The following is a 24,400-nucleotide window of genomic DNA, read 5'->3' as shown; positions in this document are numbered from 1 at the left end:
GACAATGGCAGGGACCATTAGCTCTAAAGGGTAAAGCTGCTTTGCTGCCCTCAATCACAACCTGGAACCCTCTGGGAGAAATACTAGAGGAGGGGATAGGTAGTGGCTTGTGGCCATGGGCTCTGGGAAGAGCTTCTACAGCAATGGCTCTGCCAGGCTGACCAACAACACATAATGGGCAAGGCTGCAGGTAGCTGATCCAGAAGCAACTGATCCCAAACTCCCTGACAGCCAACACTTCTCTTCAAAGGGAGGGCCAATTTAGCCTTTAATATTCTAGGGGGAGAACCAGGAAACTAATGGAGCTCTTCTGTTGGGGAAAAACAAAAAAAAAAAAAAAAACCAAAAAAAACAGCCAAACCATCTCATAAATGGAAATTTGGGTTTTCTATTTAAAACAAAGAATCTAGCCACTGCCTCCTCCTGCAACTAACAGATGTTGCCCCAATTAAAGGAATAGTCCAAATGTCATGTTCTGAATCTGTCTTACTGTCCAACATAAACACCTCTAGGGCTTGATCAGATGAGGGGGCATAATGACATTTACTAGTTATGGGAAATCAGCTGTGTCACTTAATTGCTTTGTGACTCAAGGTTCCTCATTTGAAAAATGAAAAAGCTGGACTCAGTATGAACACTTAATGTTCCTCAAGAAGGCTCAGACAAGTCCTGGATCTCCTACTCAAGTTTAACCCAAGTGTCTCCCAGTGTACCCAGCAATAATGACTCAGGCTGAGATAAGAATGCAATGAGAGAAAGGGCTTGGCCCCCACCATCCAGCCTCAAGCTAAGCAGCAGTCATTTCCAGTCTCCCAAGAGAAAATAGTTTCAGTTGAGATACTTGAAAAGATGGAAAAGAAAGGTGGATCATTTCTCAAGTCTGGAAATAAATTTCACATAGTAAATGCTGACTGAGGAGAGATGGGGAGAAGCATCAGTAGTCAAAGAATGAGATCTTCCCACTTCATATTCAGGACCTTACCAATCCCAGGTTTCTGGATATCCATTCTTTGTACGGCCACCAAATGATGGCATTCCCCCTCTCCCCTTCATAAAACTGCTTAAACTTCTCTTACACATAAGGTCTCCCTCACAAACCCCTGAATGACAAAGCCTCCCATCCAAGCAGAACAGTTAATTCTTCTTTCAGGGATAGATCTTTCCATACTTAAAAAGATAACAGCCCCCCATCTCCTTTCAACTAACTCTCATTATAGCCTAGTCGTTAGACTCCTTACCATACTGGCCACCCTTTGTCCTCTAGACACTTTCAAGGTTGTCAGCATCATTCCTAAAATCAATCTGGATCTGAACATAACTTCCACTAGAGTTTGAATGAATCACAGGTCAGTGAATGGAACCAATATTCCATGGCACTCTTTTTTTTTTCCTGAGGCAATTGAGGTTAAGTGACTTTCCCAGGATCACACAGCTAAAAAGTGTTAAGTGTCTGAGACCAGATTTGAACTCAGGTCCTCCTGACTTCAGGGCTGATACACTATTCACTCCATGGCACGCTTAATGGCCAAATACTTGCACTTTTTCCCTTGTATAGCTGCTATATGTAGGACCAACAGTCCCCACAGATTCCCAGATACTGTTCTCTGGCCATATCCGGCCCCATCCTGCAGTTGATTTTTTAAATGCAAATTTAGGATTTTATATTTATCTTTATCAAATTTCATCTTATTAGATTTAATCCATCATCGTAGGCAGCTGACGTCTTTTGAGATTTTGCTTCCCATAGCTAACAGGTTCATAATCCTTCCCAGGTTTGTGTCATTAGCAAATTTGATTAGCAAATCTGATTAGCAAATCCATCTTTGCCTTCATTCAAATCACTGATCAAAGTGTTAAGCAGCACAAGGCTGACAGTCTCCACCAGAGACCTCCCATAAAGCTGACATCCACCCGTTAGCGACCAATCGCTGGGTCTGCTCCCTGGATGAACTCCTGATGCACTCAAATGCTGTTAACCCAGATGGCCATTCTGCTGCCAGCCCACAGCTGAAGCCCTTTTATCTTGGCAGAACCTAAGGCAGAATATACTGAGGATCAAGGCTCATCTTCCACCTCGCTGAGTTTCTCCAAAGTTTTCCCCTTCAAGTAACCTTATGACTACCTCAGAAATCTCCAAACTAAGAGGTCATCATCCTAACAGGTAAGTGTTTAGAAAAGTCACCAGTCTGTTAGGTGAAGAGGATTTAAAAAAAAAAAATGGAGGCAAGGGTATGAAGCAAAGGTAAACAAGGAGGGCAATCCAGGCGGGCGGAACAAAGAAGGGAAAGGCATAGAGACGAGATGGGAGGTTGTGGGCAAGAAACAGAGAGAAGGTCAGTTTGGATGGACCATAAAGGAACGTGAGCAATACATGAGACTTGGATGATAAATTTGTGAAGGCCTTTAAAACAAAAAAGAACCAGAACCAGAAATTCAATCTCCATTTATTAAGCACTTACTGTATGCATGGCTGATCACTGTGAATAGTCCTGGCCCCAAGTCAAGGAGCTCACATCTAACAGAGCAACAACTAGGATATGCAAGCTACAGAGCAGATAAATCGGGGACAATTAACAGAGAGAAGTCCCTAGAATCAGAAAGGGTTGGGAAAGACTTCCAACAGCAGTTGGGACTTTAGGTAGAACAGAAAGAAAGGTAAGTAGTCAGAGTGGAGGAGGGAAAGCATTCTGGACTTCAGGGATAGCTAGAGAGATAAAGGGTTGTATTCAGGGAACATCCAGAAAGTCGGAGGCCCTGGTTGGGAGAGGACATGTCGGGAAGTGAGATATAAGATTAGAAAGGAAGGAGAGGGTAGGTGATGAAAGACTTCAAATGCCAAACTGAATCTTCTGTATTTGCAAGGCTATAGGGACCCACTGAAGGTTGCTTAGGCACTGGGGAGGTAGAGGTGACATGGTCCGAGCTGTGCTTTAGAAAAATGGAAGATAGAATGGAGTGGGGAAATATGACAAAACAGGAGACTTGGAAGAAACACGGAAACAGGCAATTTTGGAGAGGATCCTCAAAGATAAAAAATTCTGTTTGGAACTTGGAGTCAGGAAGACACAAGTTTAAATTCCACCTCAGACATTTACTAGCTATGTGAGCCTGGGCAAGTCACTTAAACCCTGTTCACCTCAGTTTTAAATGTAAAATGGGGAGAAAAATATTATCTATTTTCCAGGATGTGGTTACATATATTAAGACTTGCTCTTATGATTATTGTTCATGTTCTTGAAGTCCCTCAAAACATGTGAGCTTAAATCATGATACAGAGGCTAAAGCCCCCAGTCTCAGACAAGATCTCCTCACCTAATCCCTCCAGCTCACATGGGAAGAGACTTCCTTCAGAATGTTTGTACAGCTCATGTCAATTTGCAAGCAAATTCTACCTGCCCTCACCACTGAGTGTGAGACTTAAGCAGACAGCTATAAATGGGTGCCGAGTGCTAGCAGATGAATCTCCTCTGAGCCCATTGGTCTCTTCCAGTCCCACAATCCCACACTTCTGGGGCCCAAATGGAAATACCAGTCAAGCTCAGCAGTCTATAGGAGGGAGGCAGAGAGGAATAACTCAAAAGCTGCAAGAACAAAGCCCTCAGTTTTCCTTAACAACCTCCTATATGGCTATAGCTCATCCAAGTTTGCAAAAAACATATATAGTACTACCCCCATTTTAAAGATGAGAAAACTGAGCCCTGAGAGGGTGGGTTAGTATGTATTAATATTACTACCCCCATTTTAAAGATGAGAAAACTGAGCCCTGAGAGGGTGGGTTAGTATGTATTAATATTACTACCCCCATTTTAAAGATGAGAAAACTGAGCCCTGAGAGGGTGGGTTAGGGGATTGCCCACAATCACATAGCTAGTAGTAGGTGGGAGACAGAGAATTTGAACTCGGGTCTTCCTGGGTCTACATCCAGCATTTTACTGACTGACTGACAGAATTTTTAGAAACTTCAACACAAATCCCCCTCCACTTTATTTATTTTATAATCTTCTTTTTTTAATTTCTTCAACATTAGCCCTTGCAAAACCTTGTGTTCCAATTTTTCCCCCTTCCCCCACCCCCTGCCCTAGGATGGCAAGTAGTCCAATATATGTTAACATGTTAGAAATATATGCATACATATTTATACAATTATCTTGCTGCATAAGAAAAAGCAAATCACACCAGAAAAAAAAAATGAGAAAGAAAATAAAATGCAAGCCAACAACAACAAAAAGTGAAAATGCCGTGTTGTGAGCCACCCTCGGTTCCCACGGTCCTCTCTCTGAACTCCCCTCCATTTAGAAACCAGCCATCTTCCCAACTGTGGTTCTGCCTCCAGTGACTTTTGAGCCATTTCCCGGATTCCCTCCTCCCACTCCCCTCTGAGCCAGACCCAAAGAGTACTCACCAGGGCAGGACTGCAGGCCGGCGGAGCCATTCCCAGCTCTCCCTGCCCTTCCTGGGTGCCCAGGGGCACTTCCACACCTCTGTCCTTACTCTTCTGCCTCTCGGGGTGAGCTCCATCAGAGTCAGGTGCTCGAGGCCCTTGCTGAGTAGATTCTGCCGTTTTCACGGGCGTATTTGGGGCGTCTGCGCCCTTGTGGGGCCCCATGGCTCTAGCCCCAGACCCAGGCAGGAGCCCTGCCTTGGACAGACCGGCTCGGGGGACGCCTCCTCCGTGGTATGCTCTCAGCTTCTGGGCTGCTCTCGGAGTCTCGTGGGAAGCGCTTTTGGAATGAGTTGTGACATGTATGACCTGGCTGCCAATGAGCTTAAGGAGGTGCTGCCTGTGGCTCTTCCCCGGGAGGACTTCTGCCTTGGCAGCGGCCTTGTCCTCGGCTCTCCTTGGCGCGCTTTTCAAGGGAGACTCCACCGTGGGGGGACTACGAGGCAGCCTGGGATCCGTGGCTGCCGCCGCCGGCTCTCGGGGCTGTAGCACGGTGCGAGAGATAACTTTGGCTTTGACATTCTTGAAGTTCGGCCTGGGGAAGCTGATTTTCTCCATTTTGTGGAGGCCGTTTCCTGCTGCTGTCCCCGACTTGGGTGCTGGTTTTCCCGGGACTTTGCCGAGAATGGGCTTTAGTGCCTTTATGGGGGCCAGTTTCCTGTTGGGGAGCTTGACCAGCTCTAGGGTGGTTTTTTCTATCTCAGAATGTTTCTCCTTTGCTTTATCAGGAAGCAAGATGGGAAAAGTCTCGTTGGGGCACCCCAGGACAGCTGACGGGGGATAACTAACATCATTGGGGCTGGAAGCGCTGTCTGCCATCTCCCACCCTGACCCAAGCGATGGAGCCGCTTCCCAGCCTGGAGAAGGACCCCCTGCTCCTGGGGCTCCCACAGGGTGATTTATGATTCCTAGATTGCTGCCGGGAGAAGCCATCTCATTCAGTGGGTCTCCTGGCTGGTGCCCCTGTTCTGCGGGGTCACTGAAGGGCGGTCTGTCCACAGGACATTCAGCCTCTGATGGGGTACACAAACTCTGCAAAGCAGGCTCACCGTTTGGTTGGTCTTTACATAAGCCAAAATCCTGTTCCGTTAGAGATGTATACGGACCATTAGGACCTTCCAAACCTGGCTCCGGGGCTTGGACCTCCTCTGCTTTGGCCATTTCCTGTTGGAAACCATTGGTGAGAGCCCCAAGGAGCTTCTCTGAGGAGCACGGGCTCTCCGCGTCGGCAGGGGCGTCCGTCTGCATGGCCGTGTCCGATATAACCAGGTACGTGGTGTTGGAGAGCTCGGAAGGCTCCTGGGCAGCGGTCCCCACGGGGGTCCCCGAGCCCCCACTGGCCGAGTTCTTGTTCGTCACACAGATCTCAGAAGAAAAGGCAGGGGTCACCGTCGGCTGGCCAGGCTGGGGCAGGCTTCTCGGGGCATCGGGCATTTCCAGGGTACCTGGGCCCTCGCCCTTCATTTGCCACCCTTCTTCCAGGTTGACTAAAGTGTGGCCCATCGTCCCATTAGAATCTCCACAGTCGTATCTCCACTCTCCAGGCACGGAGGGCTGAACCCTCGGAGCTTGGGCAGCACAAGGCTGGGCACTGTTATACTGGTATCCTGGCTCCAACAGGCCCATCTTGTCGCTCACCCAGGGCCCCCCTGGAGCCTCGCCACGTTTCACTGACAGAGACTGTGCCTCCCGATAGATGTCCTCATCCCCAGCAAGCACTTTGGCACATGAACTGGTTAAGGAAATCCTTTCCCCATCAGCCCCCAGCGTGTGCAAACAGGCTTCCTGAGCGTTCTGGGTGCCGAGGTGGGGAGCCGAGTCCCAGCGTGCGTGAATGAAGGCCGACGGTGCTTCGAGTGCCAACTCACTCCCACATTTATCTCCTCGAAATAAGGAAAGCTGCGAGCCTTCTCGTGCTTTCTCCTCTGAATTCTGATTGTTCATTCTGGATTCACCGTTTCAGTTGGTTCAATTCAAAGCCCCTCCAGCTGGAAGGTGAAGAAAAGTCAGCGCCCTAAATCACTTAAAATCCAACTAGTCTCCCGTTCAGCGAGAAGGCTTCCGTCCCAAGACGTGCAGGCCATGGTTCTTTGTCTGACATTCACCAGGAAGGGAAACACACCTTGTTTCCTAAAATAAATAAAGAAACCTCAGTGTAAATTAAATGTCTGAGAATTACTCATCCTCACTTGACAATGCTTGCCCATTGAAGATTCAAGCTTGGAAACAAAAACTCACTCACCTAGGAGTTTATTATCAAGTTTCTGACCCACACCCTTTCCAGGGTCCCCTCCCTACTGTGGGGACCAGGAGCAGGGGGGAGATAGGGACTAGGGCCCAGGACACTCTCTCTAACCCAGCTGCCCTTTCTGCTGTAAGAGCCCCTGGGAGCAATCCTGAGCACAAGCACTCCCCGCCAAGCACAGTCAAGGTTCATCCTCCAACCTGAAACCAGGAAAATGGGAGGCATGTATACTTGGGGAATAGACAGAGAGAAATGCAAAAGTCCTTCTACAGCTGAGGTGAGGAAGGTCAAGATACCAAGCGCCAGACTTAGGTTCCTTTCTCATGTCGTGGAAGTTAATGATGGGGGCCGGCATATTTCAGACATGGATTCTATTAAGCCCTCAACCCTACCCAATCCTCTCCCATTGTCAGAATCCCACTGATAAAATTCCTAATGGAAGTCCAGAGAGAAAGAATTTAAAACCCAAAGTTGTACAAGCTTGAGAAAAAAAACTGTCAATAAATAAATGCTCTGGCTATGTTCACTTCTTTTTTCGGTCTTTTTATCTCTCCCATGGTTTTTCCTTTTTGCTCTGATCTTTCTCTCTCAACATAATTGAAAATTATTAATTTACTTAATTAAATGCTAAATTAATTTAATTATTATTAATTATTAATTAATGTGTATTAAAAATAAACTAAGCTAAACAAATAATAAAGAAATGGGAAGCTAAATATATGAATGAATGAACAGACAGGTAGATAAATAAATGCTGGTGTCAATTGTGGCTGAAACTCAAGCCACACACAGTGTGTGGCTACAAAAAAGACTTGTGAAAGGAGCTCCAAGACAAGGCAACTCAAGACATGAAGTCAAAAACATTCAGGAAATGCTGTGGCTCCCAAGTACCATGCAGATCCAAGATGAACTCTTTTCAGGCTGGCTCTGGCCCTACACTCAACTGGCTGGCTTCCACCTTCAGGATGTCCTACTGTACCCCATCACAGCCAAGGAGTGGATCCTCTTCTCCCCCATACCTATCTTTCCCCGACACAGCTCAGGTAACCTTTCCTTCCCAGAGGCTTCTCTGATCTCCCCCACTGCCTCGTCCCAGAGCTTTTAGTCCCTTCTTTTGTTTTATCCCTTCTATATTCACAGTGTGATATCCCACTCTGTCCACTCTGAGGGCCAAGAGGCCTTCTGTTCACCCTGGAGTCCTGGGGCCAACTCGAGACCTCATACAGATAGAGCAGGCACTTGGCACAGGTGTGCTGACAAGAATTCTGCTCTAACTGCTCTGTGACGAGGCTAACTTCTCTCCAGGAGGCCAGTGGAAGACACGAACCTCCCTTTCTGGGTTACCTCATTTCCAGGCCAGCCCCGGGGAGCAAGTGGGTATTATGGTTCACAGATCACTGAAAGCTAGGAGCTTAATCTCAACCTCTGGCCCTTCAGTCTCCTGGACTGCCTAGTACATAAGGAATTTGCACTCCAGGGAAGTTGGCCTCCTGACCCTCACATGCGTGTCTCTTACCTGTCTGCTCCTTCCCCTGTGCCCCTTTGCCCATCCAATCCCATTCTCATGTTCTTTGAAAAATAGACACGCAGTTCAGGCTGGCCCGGGAATCTGTTTCTCCGTGCCATCATTAATGCAGCCTGCATTAGGCAAAGCCCCCCAGAGTGGAAGGGCAAGAGTGCTCACCCTGAATCCAAACACACATTCAGAAATGTACTTTGTGTTCCAGGCACAGTCAGCACTGCTCATGGCTGCACTGTGAGTCCCTGGGGAAGCTACTGAGATATTTATCTGACTGGCCCTCCCCTCACTCCCCATCTGGCCTGCAGAGTTCTGCAGTGAGGATGTCAACCTAACTCCTCCCTTAGATGGATGTAGAGCACGCAGACTTCACTGCAGAACACAGCATGTTCCACACTACTTCTCAATCCTCCCAGAAGGTGCCTTACAGAGCCAGTTAGGGGCAAGAACACCAGCCCTGGATTCAGCACCAGAGAACCTGGATTCCAACCCCACCTCTAAGGGTTAGCAATTCATTTTAGCACCAAAATCTCTACTTCCTCACCTGTAAAATGAGGGGATTATAGGGGTATGGCTCTAAATGCTTAGCTCAAATGATATTTTATTTTTCCAAGTACACATAAAAATAGTTTTCAACATTCATCTTTATAAGACTTTATGTTCCAAATTTTTTGCCATTCCCTCTCTTACTCCCTCTCTCCCTGACACAGCAAGCAATCTGATATAGGTTAAATACATACACTTCTTTGAAGCACATTTCCATATTTATCAGGTTGTACCCAAAAAATAAAAAACAGACCAAAAGGGAAAAAATCATAAGAAAGTAAAGAAAAGAAAAAACAAACTTTAAAAAGGTGAAAATACTGTGCTTCAATTCATATTCAGGAGATAATTTTTGTAAAGCACTTTGTAAACTTTTAAATATTCTATAAACATCAGCTATTGTGATAGCTATAATTTATTATATCTACTCCTATTTAATCTTCACTAAAAGGTAGATGCTATCATTATCGCCATATTACATTACAGACAGAGATTAAACAATTTTCCTCAGACTGAATTTGAATTTGGGTCTGGCTCTAGGTCCAGTACTCTACACACTACTGGTACTTTCTCCTGCCCCTCTAAGGGGCTAAAAGTCAATAAATCTTAAGAAATAGGAAGATTTGGGCAAGAATCTGAGGACTCAGAATCTCAGGTGCCTCACTTACGTGCCTTCTTTCCAGTAAAGGATCAGGAGTACTCCAGAAGACAGAGGTCACTTTGGAAAGCAAGCAGTCAGTGGTCTGTTCTTTCTCTGATCCCTGCCTTCAATTACTGTCCATATACCAGGGCTGTGGGCCTCAGCACATTGCACCTCCCCCTCCTCTGCACTCCAGTTCATGCAAAAGTTTAAAAACTATTAAAAGAAAAAATTAAAATCCCCCAATTAATTACCAAATTAAAAATACTGAAAAACCAAAGGAGAGATTTAATAAAATAGAGTTTAAAATAATTTATAATAAGACTAGAAACTAGTTTTAGGGGAATAAGCTTAATAAGACAGAGAAACCATTGGCTAATTTGATTTTTAAAAAAGAAACAAATCAATCAAAAGCTTAAAAAAGTGAATTCACTGCTAATAAAAAGGGAAATGAAAGTAATTATTAGGAACTATTTTGCCCAATTACATGCCAATGAATCTGACAATCTAAGTGAAATGGATGAATATTTACAAAAACATAAATTGCTCATATTTACATTAGAAATACTTAAATAACCCTATCTTAAAAAAAGAAATTCCTCTCAAGCCATCAATGAATTCCCTAAGAAAAATCCCCAGAACCAGATGGAATTCACAAGTAAATTCTATCAAATACTTGAAGAGCAATAATTCCAAATCTATATAATCTCTTTGGAAAAATAAACAAAGAAGGAATCCTACTAAATTCCTTTTACAACACAAATATGGTACTGGTACCTAAATGAGGAAGAGCAAAAACAGAAAGAAAACTAAAGACCAATTTTCTTAATGTATATTAATACAAAAATTTTAAATAAAAAACTTGGAAAATGATTACAACAGTAAATGACAAAAATCATATACCACAACCAAATGATATTTATACCAGGAATGCATGGCTGGTTCAATATTAGAAAAATTAATCAGTTTAAGTGACCATATCAATAAAAAACCACAAAAATTATGATTACCTCAATAGATGCAGAAAAAATTGACAAAATACAATACTCATTTTTATTAAAAACACTGGAAAGCATATAAATAAAGCTTTCCTTAGTATTAAAAGTAACATCTTTCTAAAACCATCAGTAAACATTAACTGTAATGGGGATAAGATAGAAACCTTCCCAGTAAGATCAGGGATGGAACAAGGATGCCCATTATCACCATTATTTAATATTGTACTGGAAGTGCTAGCTACAGCAATAAGAAATTGAAGAAATTAAAACAGACAATAAGTCTGCAGACAACATGGTATTTTTAGAGAATCAACTAAAAAGTAATTAAAATAATTTAACTTTAGCAAAGTTAATAAATATAAAATAAGCTGACAAAACATTGGCATTTCTATATTTTACCAACAAAGCCGAGCAGCAAAAGATAGAAAAAGAAATTTCATTTAAAATAATTGCAAACAATATTAAATATTTGGGAGCCTGCCTGCCAAGGCCACAATTAAAAACGCTTTTTATACAAATAAAGTTAGATTTAAATATTTGGAAAAATATCAATTGCTCATGGATAGGTCAAGCCAACATTACAAAAATGACAAGTCTGCCTCAATTTTCTAATGTAGTGCCATACCAAACTACTAAAGAATTATTTTATAGAGCTGGAAAAAATAATAAAATTCATCTAGAAGAAAAAGTCAAGAATAGCAAGAGAATGAATAAAAAATGTGAAAAGGACATGTTATGCATATGAGGTTTCAAACTGTATTATAAAGTAGTTATAATCAAAATAATCTTGCATTGGCAAAGAAATAAAATGGTGCATAAGTGGATTCAGAACACAATGCAGTAAATGTAGTATTTGATAAACCCAAAGATCTCATCTTTTGGGACAAGAATTCACTATTCACAAAAACTACTGGAAAGAGGGCACAGATCAACATGTCACACCACATATCAGGATAAGGTCAAAATCCACACATGTTTTAGACAGAGTGCTCTCACAGAAAGGGGAGAAAGAATATTTTATTTATGACCAATAAGAGACAAGGAGGATTATGGAATTTTTGAAAATGGACATCAAATCAAATTTAAAAGTTTTAGTACAAACAAAACCAATGCAACCAAAATTAGAAAAAAAAAAAGCAGGAGTCTAAGACAAGATGGCAGAGTAAAAGCAGAAATTTGTTCACTCTCCCCCAAACTGCTCCAAATATCCTTAAATGACTTTAATCAAATTTTAGAGCATCAAAACACCCAAAAAAGACAGAGTAGAAAATTTTTCAGCCAAAGGCAACTTAGCACCTCAGCAGGTGGGTGACATCAGGGTAAGAGTCTAGTGTGCATCCTGGTGCAGGGTGCACTGTATGCCCCGCACCCAGCTCCAGCTTAGCCCAGCCAACCTGTCAATCAGTGGCAGTCCTGGTGACTTCCAGACCTTTCAGTCCAGAGACACCAAAGAGGACCTAGAAGGTCGGCAGAAAAGGTCTGTGGAACCAGAGCAGGAACCTACAGGGCAACCCCTACACAGGCCTAGACCCCAGCATCAATGAGGTGGGACCTCTGAATCAGCAATAGTGCTGGAGGCTTCTGGACCTTTCAGCCTGGGGACATCAGGGAGGCCTCAAAAACAGTGGAGAGGATCTGTACCAACAGAATGGGAGGTTAATTGGCAGTCCCAGTATAGCCTGGTCAGCAGAGCCCCAGTCCAATCTAGCACATTAGATGTTAACAACTACAGTGGGGAGGGAATACATCTAACATCTCCAGGACATAAGAGTACTTGAAGTCAGATTCCTAGGATTTCTGAAAACCAATGCACAAAATTCCTGAAGCTTGGGACAGTACACTCTCCATCCTGGAAACAGCCCTAGTTTAACAAATTAAAAGCAGAGTAATAGGCTAGGAAAATGAGCAGAAAACAAAAAAGTTTCTGACCATTGAAAGTTATTATGGTGATAAGGAAGATCAAAACACACTTAGAAGATGATACAAAGTCAAAGCTCTTATATCCAAAGTCTATAAGAAAAGTAAGAATTGGATTCACTCCCAAGTGAGTCTCAAAAGGGACTTTGAAAATCAAGTAAGAGATAAGAGGAAAAAATGGGGAAAGAACTGAGAGAGGTGCAAAAGGAAATACAAAAAGCTAATGAGGAGAATACCTTAAAAAGTAAAATTGGCCAAATGGGAATAGAGGTACAAAAGCTCAATGAGGAAAATAATTCCTTAAACAGAATTGAGCAAATGGAAGCAAATGACTTTATGAGAAATCACGGTACAATAAGGCAAAACCAAAAAAAAAAAAAAAAAAAAGAAAGAAAGAAAAAAATAGAAAGCAGGAAACTGGGGAAATGTTTTGACCAAAGTTTCTCTATTAAAGGCTTCATTTCTCAAATATATAGAAACTAAGTCATATTTATAAGAATATGAATCATTCCCCAATTGATCAATGATCAAAAGATATGAACAAGCAATTTTCAGAAAAAGAAATCAAAGTTATCTATAGTCCTATTTTTAAAAATGCTCTAAATCACTATTAAGTAATACAAATTAAAACACTGAGATACCATTCAAACCTATCACATTGGCCAATAAGCCAGATAAGGAAAATAACAAATGTTGGAAGAGATGTGGGGAAATAGGGACACAAAGGCATTAGTGATTTAATTGTGAATCATCTAACCATTTTGGAGAGCAGTTTGGAAGTATGCCCAAAGGGCAACCAAACATAGCAAAAGAGTTCAAAGAAAAAGAAAAAAGGCCTATATGTACAAGTGTTTATAGCAACTCTTTTGTGTGTGTGGTGGCAAAGAATTGAAAACTGAGTGGTTTGTGTTTAACATATATTGGATTATTTGCCATCTGAGGGGGGGGTGGGGGAAAGGGAGGGAGAAAAAAAATTCGAACACAAGGTTTTGCAATGGTGAATGTTTAAGTTGTACCAAATCTAAAACTATATTATAAAGCAAGGGTCATCAAAACCATTTGTTACTAGTTAAGAAACAGAGTAGTCAATCAGTGGAACAGGTTAGGTTCGCAAGACACAATAATCAATAACTAGTAATCTAGTGTATGATAATTCCAAAGACCCCAGCTTCTGGATAAGAATTCATTATTTGACAAAAATTGTTGGGAAAATTGGAAATTGGTGTGGGAGAAACTAGGCATTGACCCACATCTAACACCCTATACCAAGATTAGGTTGAAATGGCTTCATGATTTAGACATAAAGAGTGACAGTCCAAGCAAGTTATAAGAACAAAAGGATCATTTACCTCTCAGATCTGTGGAGAAGGAATTTGGGACCGGAGAATTAGAATACATTATGGAATGCAAAATGAATAATTTGGTTATATTAAGTTCAAAAGTTTTTATACAAACAAAACCAATACAAATTAGAAGGAAAGCAATAAATTGAGGGGGAAATTTTACATCCAAGGATTCTGATAAAGCCTTCATTTCTAAAATACATAGATAATTGATTCACATTTATAAGAATTCAAGCCATTCTCCAATTGATAAATAGGAAAAAATGATATAAACAGATAATTTTCAGATGAAGAAATTAAAACTATTTCTAGTCATATGAAAAAATGCTCTAAATCACTATTGATCAGAGAATGCAAATTAAGATAACTGAGGTACCTTACATACCTCTCAGATTGACTAAAATGACAGGAAAACATAATGATGAATATTAGAGGGCATGTGGGATAACTGGGACACTAATACATTGTTGGTGGAGTTGTGAACTGATCCAACCATTCTCGAAACCAATTTGGAACTATGCCAAAGGGCTATCAAATTGTTCATATCCTTTGATCTAGCAGTATCTTAGTGGGTCTGTATTCCAAAGAGATCATAAAAAATGGAAAAGAACTAACATGTGCAAAAATGTTTGTGGCAGTCCTTTTTGTAGTGGCAAAAAACTGGAAACTGAATGGATACCCATCAGTTGGGGAATGGCTGAATAAGTTATAGTATAGGAATGTTATGGAATATTATTGTTCTATAAGAAACGATCAGCAGGATGATTTCAGAGAGGCTTGGAAAGACTTATATGAACTGATGCTGAGTGAAGTGAATAGAACAGGAGAATATTGTACACAGCTACAAGATTATATGATGATCGATTCTGATGGACGTGGTATTTCAGGCCAGTTCTGATAGTCTTTTGATGGAGAGAGCCATTTGTACCCAGAGAGAGGATTTTGGGACGTGAGTATGGACCACAACACGTTATTTTCATTTTTTTATAGTTGTTTTCTTTCTTATTTTTTCTCTTTTTGATCAGATTTTTATTATGCAGCATAACTGTGGAAATATGTGTAGAAGAATTGCAGATGTTTAACATATTTGGATTATTTGCCATCTGAGGGGGGGGTGGGGGAAAGGGAGGGAGAAAAAAAATTCGAACACAAGGTTTTGCAATGGTGAATGTTTAAGTTGTACCAAATCTAAAACGATATTATAAAGCAAGGGTCATCAAAACCATTTGTTACTAGTTAAGAAACAGAATAGTCAATCAGTGGAACAGGTTAGGTTCGCAAGACACAATAATCAATAACTAGTAATCTAGTGTGTGATAATTCCAAAGACCCCAGCTTCTGGATAAGAATTCATTATTTGACAAAAATTGTTGGGAAAATTGGAAATTGGTGTGGGAGAAACTAGGCATTGACCTAACACCCTATACCAAGATTAGGTTGAAATGGCTTCATGATTTAGACATAAAGAGTGACAGTCCAAGCAAGTTATAAGAACAAAAGGATCATTTACCTCTCAGATCTGTGGAGAAGGAATTTGGGACCGGAGAATTAGAATACATTATGGAATGCAAAATGAATAATTTGGTTATATTAAGTTCAAAAGTTTTTATACAAACAAAACCAATACAAATTAGAAGGAAAGCAATAAATTGAGGGGGAAATTTTACATCCAAGGATTCTGATAAAGCCTTCATTTCTAAAATACATAGATAATTGATTCACATTTATAAGAATTCAAGCCATTCTCCAATTGATAAATAGGAAAAAATGATATAAACAGATAATTTTCAGATGAAGAAATTAAAACTATTTCTAGTCATATGAAAAAATGCTCTAAATCACTATTGATCAGAGAAATGCAAATTAAGATAACTGAGGTACCTTACATACCTCTCAGATTGACTAAAATGACAGGAAAACATAATGATGAATATTAGAGGGCATGTGGGATAACTGGGACACTAATACATTGTTGGTGGAGTTGTGAACTGATCCAACCATTCTCGAAACCAATTTGGAACTATGCCCAAAGGGCTATCAAATTGTTCATATCCTTTGATCTAGCAGTATCTTAGTGGGTCTGTATTCCAAAGAGATCATAAAAAATGGAAAAGAACTAACATGTGCAAAAATGTTTGTGGCAGTCCTTTTTGTAGTGGCAAAAAACTGGAAACTGAATGGATACCCATCAGTTGGGGAATGGCTGAATAAGTTATAGTATAGGAATGTTATGGAATATTATTGTTCTATAAGAAACGATCAGCAGGATAATTTCAGAGAGGCTTGGAAAGACTTATATGAACTGATGCTGAGTGAAGTGAATAGAACAGGAGAATATTGTACACAGCTACAAGATTATATGATGATCGATTCTGATGGACGTGGTATTTCAGGCCAGTTCTGATGGTCTTTTGATGGAGAGAGCCATTTGTACCCAGAGAGAGGATTTTGGGACGTGAGTATGGACCACAACACGTTATTTTCATTTTTTTATAGTTGTTTTCTTTCTTATTTTTTCTCTTTTTGATCAGATTTTTATTATGCAGCATAACTGTGGAAATATGTGTAGAAGAATTGCAGATGTTTAACATATTGTACTGCTTGCTCTCTAGGGGAGGGGGTGGAGAGGAGGGAGGGGAAAAAATTTGGAACACAAGGTTTTACAACAGTTTATGTTGAAAATTATCTGTATTTGTTATGAAAATAAAAAGCTTTCATAAAAAATTATCTATGCATATATTGTGAAAAGAGAAGCCTTTAAAATTAAATAAATACTTTTTGAAAAATAGAATAAAAGTGAGGAGTTGCCCATCACTTAGGGGATAGCTGAACAAGTTATGGAATATGATTGGGATACTATTCTACCATAAAAAATGATGAGGGGGATGGTTTCAGAAAAACTCAGGAAGATCTACATGAACTGATACAAAGTAACGTGAACAGAACCAAAACACTGTATACACACAGTAGCAGCAATATTATATAATAATATCTCTGTCTCTGAGTGATGTGGCTATTCTCAGCAATACAATGCTCAAAGACAATTCCAAAGGACCCAACATGAAAAATGCTATTCACCTCCAAAGAATCACTGGAGTCTGAATACAGATTGAAGCATGATATTTTCATTTTATTTTTCTTGCTTTTTTTTTTGGTAACCTAGCTAATATGGAAATACGCTTTGCCTAATTTCACATGTGTAATTAATATTACATTTCTTGTTTTTCTGGTGGGAAAGGGAAGGGTAAGAAAGGAGAAAATTCAGAACTCTTATTTTTTAAAAAATTGAATGTTCAAAAAAAAAAAAATACACATACACACGCACAGATATGGTCAAGAGTAATTTCCAAAAAATCAAACTCCTGTCCCTAGCCCTACTCAGAAATCCTTTTTGGCTGCCTAATAACCTCATGGAAACTCAACATATCCTTCCTCATCCAGCTAGGACACAGTTATCCCTAACAGGGTTACTTTTGAGTCTTCACTTGGCGGGGACCAGTCAAGCTGTTCTTTCTGGGTCTGGCAGCCAGCTGCCAGCCTCAGCAAGCCAACATGCTCCCCAACATCTGGGCCACGTCAATCTTGAGACTCAATCTCTGAGGCCAGTGAAAGCCACAGAGGCTTAAAACCCAGCATGGCCCCAGGCAGTCAGCCTGGGAACCTCCCCCCAGCCAGTCCACACCACACCACACCACACCACCCTCATTTCACAACTCCACCTCAAGCCCGATGCCCACACTCTGAGCTACCACAACCTGGCCTGGGGCAAACAGAACAGGTTGACCTAGCTGGGGAGGGCAGCATGCCTTCTACCCCCCCCCCCCCAGAAACAAATCCAAATGAGTCTGCCTCCTTTCTGATTTCCTAAAGCCCTAATTATTGGCCATCACGTGACTCAGGAGAAAACAAAGTATGAGAAAGGGTTTAATGTGTTTTCAAATGGTTGGCAATGGAGATGAGCCACTTAGGAGGGACTTTTAATAATTCAGAAGGCAAATGCAAACCTGAAATTATGACCATTTACAAGTTCTTACTATCCTTGCTGTTGGGTTCAGGGATTAACTCTATAAACCCTACTTTTGTGTCAAGATCCCCCTGTTGTGAACCCCTCCTAGGTACACTCCCAAACCAAAGGTTCTCACTATTGGACCACGAGCTTCTCAATGGCAAAGACTACCTTTTGACTTTCTTTGAATTCCTGGTGCTTAGGACAGTGTCTGGCTTAATAAATACTCGGTGACTTGACTTGATTCCAAGATGGCGGGTGACCTTCCCAAGTTATTAAGATTCACCGACTTCTCTCAGCAAAACTGGAAAAGGCAAATGCCTCAATCCTTATGGCTAAACACCTTTAAGGGAACAACGGGACCCTCTGGACAAGGTCAATGTTTCAAGCCCATAAGCTGACATGTTCAGAGGATCTTGGATCTCTAGCCAAGAGAGTCCTGAAAGGTCACCCTGAACGGCCAGTCTTCTCATTATAAAGAGAAGTTCCAGGAAAGCCCAAGATTTGAACTCAAGTCCCACATCTTCCCTTAAAACCTTGGAAAACAAAAGGAGATCTCCCAACTCTGAGTTTCCACTAGAAACAAAAGATTGATTTTCATGTCTCTGTGACAATACGAAAAGGATCCTTGGTATTAATAATAATAGCAATGATTAACAATAATATTAATAGACACATATGGAAGCAGGAAAATTTTAAAGTTCCTTGCACATCTCATTTAAATCTCACAGTATCCCCCCGAGGTAAGTGCTCCCCGCTTGGGAGATAGACCCAGACCTATGATTTCATGGGTTTATGAGAGTCCCAGGTGAACACACTCCTTTGACCAAGACAAGTCTTAGAGCACTGGCTGCGGCATTAAGAGAATTTGCACAGGGTCACATAGAAAGTTTCAGGGGCAAGGTTTGAATTCAGGTCTAGGAGCTATGCCCATTTATCTTCTTCCTCACCTTACCCCCATTTTACAGAAGGGAAAATCAAGTCTGAATAAAATAAAATAATTTGTCCATGGTTACACTACTAGCAATAAGCTTCAAATGCAAGACTCCTGACTCCAAATCCAACAAGTCATCAAGGATGAACAGACAGAGGAAGAAGGAACAATTATTGGTTCAGAAAAATGTTGTGGTGTTCACACCCAAGTCAGCATCTGATTGGTTCAGTAAGATAATGAGGTTTTCTTTATCTAGAAACAGGATCAATATTATTGTAGGAATAAACTACAGACCACCTGGACAGGAAGAAAAAATAGATGAGGAATCTAGGAAACAGATTTCACACACTGAACAAAACAATGCTATGGGAGTACCAGGAGCTTTAACAACCACATTTCTGCCAACAGACAGGTGCCCTTTGAGCCCTTTTACAGCCCAATTTCTGTAAGGTGAAATCATTTCCTCTCTCTGGGCCTCGTGTCTAGTTTTCTCATCCATAAAATGAGGGTGGGTAGTAGATGGGATTCCTGCAGGCATGCCTTCCAGCCCCAAATTTCCAGAGTGTCTGTCTCTCTTTCTGCTTTTGTCTCTCCTCTCTCCCTCCATCTCTCTCTCTCCATCCGTCTGTCTCTGTCTTTCCCTCTGTCTGTCTCTCCATTTTTCTGTTTCTCTCTCCACTTGAATGTCTTTCTCCATCTCTCTCTCCATCTTTCTCTGTCTCTGTCTCTCTCCCCATCTGTCTCCATCTCTGTCCATCTGTATCTCTGTCTCACATACATTTTACCTGATCACGTGCCTAGCACATAGTACACACTTAATAAATGCTCAGGGACCAACCACCCTGACAAAGAAGTGGAGGTTAGAAGTATCTGGCCCTTCGAATGCCACCTGCCATCACTAGGGATGGCATTAGGTTCCCAAAGACGAGGCTCCTGGCAGAGACGCCGTGGCACATCCCAAGATAAAAAAGGCTTGGCCGGGCACTGTAGGTTATGAAGATAGAGAATGCAGGCAGGAGGTCAGGAAGACCAGGATCCCAATCCCCTCCGGGTGCCCACATGTAGCACAATGCCCAGTGCCCAGGCAGGGCTTCATAAATCCCGCTGGCCCTCTTCTAACAGGCTGTGTGCCCCTCCCTCACACCTGAGTCTCAGAAAAAGGCCCTACACTTAGTAAACGTTGAAACGTTGCACAGGAGGAGATGAGGGACAGGGAGGTACCCATAACTACACCCTTGGTACTAGGAGCAGCGGCAGTGGCAATAATAGCCCATGATCCGGTCTGATGGTTATCCAAGAACCCCTTGCTAAGTTCCCAGATGATTGGGGGGTAGGAGATGGGGTACATTCCTGGGGCAAATACAGGTCACAAAAACTACAGAGGGTCAAGGGGGTAAAGTAGGGTGTAATCTGCCCCTAAGCAGGCCCTCTTTCTACTGAGAAGCTGCTCCCACTGACTTTTCTTACCACAATCACTGGTTCAAAAATCCAGCTTTGACACACTTTTCTATTTCCAATTCCCTACTCTAAGGGACCATCTTCATTTGCTTTGTTTTTTTGTTTTTTGTTTTTTAATTGGCACAATGTCTTGGAAGACTGTCCCTGAGAGTCTCAGGTGGCCCCAGGAGAAGGCTCTTTTGGACCCCTGAGCAGGTACAATCCAGTGACTGTTAGTGCCTGCTGGTGGCACCTGCCAACCTCAGGGTGCTGGAGGTCCCGAAATGTTTCTGGTACTAATTCAGCCCAAACACACACTGATGAAGAGCCTACTATGTGCGAATTCCTGTATCTTGGAGGCACCCGAGGGAAGGCTGCAGGACCACTTTCTCAGAACTCGAGGCTGCTGCTGTCAACCTAGGGGGGCTGGGCAGCTGCCAGCAGGGCCAAATTCTTATATGGGCAGTTCCCTCCCTTCTCTTTCTGAGCAGCCCCAACCTCTAAGGCCCCACCATGGTCACTCTGCTGGTGCCTACCCACTAAGAGTCTGTATCTCAGGGCTGCCTTTCCCCACCAAAATTCAATTCAGGGTACCAGTGCTGGGTGGCAGGGATGTTAACTTTACCTTAGCAGCAAGCAGCATTTACCAGAGCATTTACAAACAGGCTCGTGCTTGCCTTTATATGAGACTCAAGGAACCTCACAAATTATTATCCCCATTTTATAGCTGAGAAGAACTGAGTAACTTTCTCACAGAGGCCGCTAAATAGCGCCAGAGAGAGTGCCCAGAGAGCAGGGTCTGAAGTCAGAAAAATTAGAATTCAAATCCAGCCTCGGGCACTTACTTATTCAGAGCAGATTGTCTGACTTCTGTCTGCCTCAATTTTCTCAGCTGTAAAATGGAAATAATATTTGTACCTACCTCCCAGGGGTGGTTCTGAGAATCAAATGAGATAACTGTAAAAAGCACTCAGCATAGTCCTAGCATAGAACATAGTAGTCACTTAATAATTACCACTCTTATGGTCACATCATTAACATGTGTCAAAGGCGAATTTGAATCCAGGTCTTGGTAACTCAAAGCCCAATGGCTTCCAAAAAAAGGGGGATGAGGGGAAATGGCATCTCCTGTGCAGCACTGTCTGAGCAGGACAGCAGGACCAGCTATTACCCCAAGGAAATATTCATCTAAGGAGGAGGGATTTGCACATCCCCAGAAGGGCTTAGTAAAAAGCAAGGAGTGATGGGACAAAGAAAGGAAGTGGGAAAGTGCTCCGGGACAATCTGAGCAAAGGAGAGCCACCATCGGCTGGCTGGGGGTTGGGGGTTACCCGGAGCAGGCTGGGGTCGGAGTCTGGGCTTCTTAGCATTCCTCTGCATCGTAGCAGATGCAGTTTCCCAAAGGCCTGGCGTCAACTCAAACCACCCAGGTGTGTATTCTGCAGCTGGCACTGAGGGAACCCCAAGGAAAGGTCCCCAGTCACTAACTGGCCCACTTTGGAGGCAGCAGAACACAAGAACCTTCCTGCTTAGTCTTTGCGTATCCCTGGGGCCGAACCAGCATAAGAGGCAGAGCCAAATTAAATTAGGCACACAGATCATTTAATCCAGCCTTACTTTACAGAAGAGGAAACTGAGGCTCTCAGTAGGTGACTCTCCTCCAATCCCTTCCCCAAGACACGAAGTCCCCTTAAAATTAAGCAAAGCTTAAATTTAATTTAACTGAATGCCTATCACCCCGGGCCCAAAGTTTTGTTTTTGTTCCTGACCACTGACTGCCCTGGCAGAGGGAACTCCCAGGTGAGGAAATGCCCTCTGCTGAGAGAGCTCTGCACCCTCTTAGCAGCTTGGAACCTTAGAAAGTCGCTGTCCATTGCCCATGGACAGGAAGAGAGGCTGGACTTGAAACTAAGTCTTTATCGCTCCCAGGATGCCTCTCTACCCACTCGACCACACTGCCTCTCCCTGAATTACTGTTTCCTGAAACTCGGCTTAATGTCAGCTCTTTATCCTTGTCCCAATTTTCTCCAAAACACACCCATTTAATACATTTAAAGGACTGTTGTTTAGAAATGAGAGATAACAACTAACACCTTTTTTGTGCCCTGCCCCGGTGCGAAAAGTGTGGTGTGGATGCTTTTCCAAATCACATTTTTAAATATCTGACAGAAATGCTCAAATGAGCTCAAGGCAACTGAAATCTGGCATTTTTCCCCATCCAAAGTCCTGGCTATCTGAGCTCTACCCCGACCCAAAGAAGGGCTACTCTGGGGGCGAGAGACACCACTGAGGGCCTAGGGGACAGTCTAGGGGAAAATGTCCTGGGCTCGGGCAGCAGGGGGCATCCCAAGCCTGAGAAGTGGGGGGAGAAAGGGAGGCTTGTCCAGGCTCACGTGAGCAGAAGACTTGAATCCAGGACCTTTTATTCCATGGTTAGAATTCTTTTCCGCTGAATGGAAGAGTGTCTTGGTGAGACCAGAGAGAAAAGCAGAAAGAGATGAAGCTCTAAGGGGGAGGGGAAGAGAGAGACAGACAGAAAGACAGAGACAGAGATAGAAGAGACAGACACAGAAAGACAGAAGGAAGAGAGAAACAGAAGGAGGAAAGTCAGAGAAAGAAGGAGGAAAGGAGAGAGAGAGAAACAAACACAGGGAGACAGACTGAGACAGAGATAGAGATAGAGAAAAGGAAGAAAGGTGAGAGAAATAGAGACAAAGACAAAGAAAAGGAGAGGCAAAGAGACAGAGAGACAAAGTCAGAAACAGAGAGAAAGACAGAAAAACAGGCAGAGAGAAAGACACACAGAGAGGAGAAGGAGGAGAGGAGAGGAAAGACAGAGAGAAAGAGACAGAGACAGAGAGACAGAGTGAGCATGCAGCAGATATCCCATGGAAACCTCTGGCTCAAGGAAAGGAGTTGTTGCTAGTGCTCTAGGGAGAGAGGGGAAGGAAGGGGGAGAGGGGAGGGAAGAAATGAGGGGAAGGGGAGGAAGAAAAAGAGGGATGAAGGGGAAAGGGGAAAAAAGAGGAGAGGAGGAGAGAAGAGAAAGAGGATGAAAAGAGGGGGAAGAAAAGGAAGGGAAGAAGAGGGGGAGGGAGAAAAAGGGAGGAAGAGGAGGAGAAGACTGCTCAGGTAACCTCTGAGCAGACACCCTCAGATTCCTAAAGAGCATCAGTCCACCAGATTCTCGTTCCCTGCCCACTGGAAACAGGCAGCTGACCGGGGACAAGGGCACCAGCTTTATACAAACTGGCCCAAGCATCTTGAAATTAAGGGAGATCAGCAGGAGAGCAATGGGCCCCACACAGAACTGCATGAAAACCCCATTACTGGTAGCTGTGTGACCTTGGCCAAGGGCCTGCCCTCCCCTTCCTCCCCCCCCCTCCCCCCCAGGCCTTCCTCAGGCTCCTCCAGCATAAGGTGAGAGTGCTGGTGGAGGTGACCCATAAGGTCCTTCCTGGCTCCAAGGGAGCTCACCCAGTGGTGAAATGAAACCCCAGAGAGCGTGGGAGTCGGACCCCCAGGACTATCTGGAAAATAGGCCTTCCTTCCCAAAATGCCAGCCACCCCCACCTCCCCATACACAGGACAAACTTAGACCAACTTCCGCCCCTCCCTGCCCCCTATGCTTTTCTTAGAAGAACCTTTGAAGCTTTGTTTTTTCCAGGCCATGCTCCTTTGAAGGAGGACAGGTCAGACCCATGAGCTATTTCCTTTGGTCCTGAGGGGTTTGCAGCAGGGCAGTAGGAAAGCAAAGGACTCTCTCCTTGCCTACCCAGAGCACGAGCCCCTAGCCTGGCACTGACCTCCTGAATTCCCAAGGATCAGAGAGGCAGGGATGGACGGGTCTCCATCATCTCCGAATCTCAACCTCCTCACTTTGCAGCTGAGGAAAGGCGCCCCAAGATCACCCAAGTAAAATTTGGCTGGATTTGAACTCAGATGCTCTATGCTCCCTAAGCCGGCTGTCTGCAGCAGCGGGCTCCCCCTTCCCAACCCTAGCCGGCTCCGATAAAAACTCAGCCTCCCCCAGTCCTGGAGCCTCGGCTGTGTGAGCGTCTTCTCCGTCTCTGGGACCCCCGCTTAGGTCAGGGGCTACCCCTGCCCCCAGAACCAGGACTCAGAAGTTGAAAAGGAGAGTAATTAACTGTCTATCAAGCACCTAGGACGGACCAGGCGCCGCACTACGGGCTTCACAAATAGTTACGGCAATTACTCCTCACGAGGAGACCGGAGGGGGGAAGGAGAGACTGAAGGGAGAAGAGGAAAGAGGAGGAGAAAGGAGAGAAATGGGAAGGCGCGGGAGGGGAAGGTCGAGAAAGGAGAGAAAGAAAGCGAATCGCAAGAAGCGTAAAAACAGAAGGAAGAAGGGGGACA

General features: G+C 43.3%; 1 protein-coding gene across 4 annotated transcripts in view; it reads right to left on the bottom strand.

Moving 5' to 3' along the window:
• Positions 1 to 24,400, bottom strand: part of MTUS1 (microtubule associated scaffold protein 1) — a 126,135-nt gene that overhangs the window by 78,212 nt on the left and 23,523 nt on the right. For 3 of the 4 annotated variants that reach the window (XM_051966318.1, XM_051966316.1, XM_051966317.1), the window contains exon 2: positions 4,403 to 6,571. In XM_051966318.1, the coding sequence (XP_051822278.1) occupies positions 4,403 to 6,385 (1,983 nt within the window). In that variant the 5' untranslated portion in view covers positions 6,386 to 6,571. Of the gene's footprint in view, positions 1 to 4,402; positions 7,346 to 24,400 lie in introns of those variants that run through there. The other variant, XM_051966319.1, reaches the window with a different exon arrangement.

This window comes from Antechinus flavipes, chromosome 6 (assembly GCF_016432865.1).
Source record: "Antechinus flavipes isolate AdamAnt ecotype Samford, QLD, Australia chromosome 6, AdamAnt_v2, whole genome shotgun sequence".
NCBI lineage: Eukaryota > Metazoa > Chordata > Mammalia > Dasyuromorphia > Dasyuridae > Antechinus > Antechinus flavipes.
This window is presented reverse-complemented; position numbering and strand designations above follow the sequence as displayed.